The sequence below is a fragment of the Pteropus medius genome, unplaced genomic scaffold (assembly GCF_902729225.1).
Source record: "Pteropus medius unplaced genomic scaffold, Ma_sr-lr_union100, whole genome shotgun sequence".
In the NCBI taxonomy this organism is placed as follows: domain Eukaryota; kingdom Metazoa; phylum Chordata; class Mammalia; order Chiroptera; family Pteropodidae; genus Pteropus; species Pteropus medius.
In genome coordinates, this window is record NW_024340697.1 from 822,696 (window position 1) to 825,970 (window position 3,275).

At 36.4% G+C, this 3,275-nt stretch overlaps 1 protein-coding gene and 1 pseudogene across 4 annotated transcripts in view; both read right to left on the reverse strand.

The window, feature by feature from the left end:
- Positions 1 to 28: 28 nt before the first annotated feature.
- The window catches only part of GLRA2 (glycine receptor alpha 2), a 171,740-nt gene continuing 168,493 nt past the window's right edge, over positions 29 to 3,275 (reverse strand). For 3 of the 4 annotated variants that reach the window (XM_039873647.1, XM_039873657.1, XM_039873640.1), the window contains one exon: positions 29 to 620. In XM_039873647.1, the coding sequence (XP_039729581.1) occupies positions 342 to 620 (279 nt within the window). In that variant the 3' untranslated portion in view covers positions 29 to 341. The remainder of the gene's footprint in view (positions 621 to 3,275) is intronic. The other variant, XM_039873632.1, reaches the window with a different exon arrangement.
- On the reverse strand, positions 2,283 to 2,401 carry LOC120611967 (uncharacterized; annotated as a pseudogene).

The following is a 3,275-nucleotide window of genomic DNA, read 5'->3' on the forward strand; positions in this document are numbered from 1 at the left end:
GTACCAGAATTAGTCAAAACCAAACCAAAAGACAAATTGCTCTCGAGAACTTGACCTTGACTATCACGTCTAATTGATGCATCATCTGATAGAACAATGCTAAAGACTATAAAGAGAATTATGCTCACATGGTTCTGTGGCACCTTAATCTTGTGCAAACATTTTCCTTCATTTCTGGTTAACTTATCTTTATTCACATAGGTGCCAGGAAACCCGCCCCATGATCCTCCCTCCCCCCTCCCCCAATCTTCTCCTTTGTCAATGTGATATAAAGACAATTTCACTGTATATTTACAAGCACAACACTTAGGCAAGAAGGTCCCAGGGTCTGAAGGGCACATCTATTTCTTGTGGACATCTTCATGCCGAATGATCTTGTATGTGATCCAGTAAAAGATGTTGAAAATGAGGAAGGCCAATGGGAAGGCAGCTCGAGATATCGTGTCAATCCTTTTTGCCCGGTCCACAAACTTCTTCTTGATGGCATCTGCATCTTTTGGGGGTTGTGGTAGCGGGTTGGCTGGTGTGGCCTTGACAGCTGTTCCATCCTTCACTTGGAGGCAGTGACCCATCCCATAACCACTGAAATTAAAACGACTTTCACGAGTAACATCTTCTTCCTGGGAAAATAAAGACAGAGGAAGCACAGATTGGTTGTCTGTCAAATCAGATGGAAGATGCTTAAAATTCTTCAGAAATAAAAGGATAAATCACAGTTAACTGGTAGCGTGGGTGGCTTTTGGAATGAGTAGTTCTCTTTCAAGTTTAACTCAATTATTCATGGAACAGATACAGTTCATTAGCTTTTCAGGCTGAGAAATTAAGGATAAGAATAATGACTGTAGTCATTTTAATTCGTTAACAAACAGAAACACCTACAATGTATTCAACACCAACTTTTCCAAAATCTAGTTTATTAATCCATAGCTTTGAATAGACTATTTTAAAGCCAAGTCTTCAAATCCCAATAGTATACTCTAAATCTATCAAGAGGGCTATTCATTCATTTACTCATTCATTCATTCATTCATTCATTTGGAAAAGCATTTACCGAACACCTGCTGTGTACCTGGCCCTGAGCTAGGAGCTTCTCCTAGTGTGGCCCATTCACACCCCAGTTCCTTCTATTAATATTGACTTTAATGTTAATATTGGATCTAAGATTAACCCCTTAAATATATACACATCCCCTCTAGCCTTCTAGTTCACTTCAGTTATATGGCAGAGATTAAATATTAATTATTTGGTATTGAATATTTCTACCATGGCTAATTTTTCTAGTGTCAGTTTTTAACATTGAATCTTTGGCTAGTTATTTATCTCTTTATTTAAATGTGTCATTTTAAATGTGTCATTTTAGTTGATGTCAATAGTATTTTTGTGTTATTTCTACATGAATTAGATAAAAGACTGAAAAATCGTATTTATTCCTGGGAGTAAAGAATAAATAGCCTTAGTAGAGATAAATGTATGGAATATGGGTGTGAGGTTGGGTAAAAATGGTCATTGCGGGGAGGACACCTGCTTATCACATGGGTTATAGGCCTTCTTGGACATCCTATGGCTAATTGGTAATTAGATCTCAACCAGTGTGGGAGAGAAGTAGAAGCCGTGCCAGTTGGTTTAGTAAAGAGAACCAGATTAGGAATTTGGTATTTGGGTTCTAGGCCTGGCTCCAAGGGTTATAAACTGTATTGCTCTTAGGTAAGATATTTATTCTTTAAAGACCTCAAGAATTTAATGATAAAAATGTTGAGGCTGGTCGAGATCTCTGTGTTTCGGCTTTGGCTGCTGTGGAACTTTTATATGTATGCCTGCCTCCTCCCCGCTCTCAGCCCCTTCCAGAACAACTGAATGAGAATCTCTAGGAATGAGAACTGAGAATCTGTATCTTTAAACATCCAGTGACTCTAATGCACAAGTTTGGAAACCGGTGGCCTAGGTGAGCTCTCATGTCCAGCTCTAAAATGCTGAACCTGTTCCACGTTATTGAGTCTAAAATGACTTTTGAAAGGGAAACAATCCCTCATAATACATTTCCCCTCATCTGCCTAAATTCACCATGCTGTTTATCCTTTCCATAGCTGCAGAATTCTCACTTCTATATAAACATTTAGAAACTCATGATTAAGTATATAGTTGTTTACTGCCTGAGTTTGATAAGATTATTTTAAACTTCCTGGGCTGCTTTTGAAAGGATAGTTAGCTGGTAACCTGATTTTAGCACAAAACAAAAGGAAACCTAAATACACAGGTCCGTGTTTCTTCTCATTTTTTTAAAATGCCTGTGGTACCTGGTATTCCAAGGTGGTCTCCCATCCAAGTACTAACCAGGCCTGACCCTGCTTAGTTTCTGAGATCAGACAGGATCTGGCTTGTTCAGGGTGGCATGGCGGTAGACTACAAATTTTTTTTAACAGCAATATTTTATTTTGAAGGAATGTCATGTAAGCAATATAAATAAAATTCCCCTGAAATTTAATTAATCTCAAAGTTCAAGTGTATGATTGTAATATTTGAGATACATCTTAAATACATTATAGTTTTTTAATGCTGAAGGGAATATGCTAAACAGTCTTAGTTCAAAATGTTATCTAAAACACTTAATTAAAGAAGACATTGCTCTTCTTGTGGCTTATGAGAAGCAATTAAAAGAAATGTTGAAGCCTGAAGTTTGTGGTTGTTTTTATAACCATGATATTTAAGAGGCAATATTTTCCTGCTCTAATAGACACCAACTCATCATTGTGCAGTTGGAGGTTAAAAACGGCTCAATTCACAAATGAGTAGGTGAGTGGTTTCTAGACAGGGTTGTTAGATTTAGCAAATAAAATCTATGACGTCCAGTTAAATTTGAATTTCAGATAAACAGACTGAATTTCAGATGAAGATGAATCATTACTTGGTCTAAGTATATCCGCTGAATTTCAGATAAACAACAAAGAAGTTTTGTGTATTTTCCAACTATGCATGGCAATATTTACACTAAAAAATAGTTTATCTAAAATTCAAATTTAATTGGGTATCCTGCATTTTATCTGACACCCTATTTCTAGAAGATATTTGGAAGGCAAGGCACCCAAGAAATTCGCTCACTTAAAAATCTCATCTTGTGAGATTTTAATTCCTATTTGTGGTTTCATCATTATTAAGCTACACATTGATCTCTTCCTGAGATGAGGAAAGACATATTTTTCCCATTAAAATTTATAATCCTAATATGCAATCCTTAAAAGAAAGACACAATTCTATATGGGATTATCTCCAAATAAGTT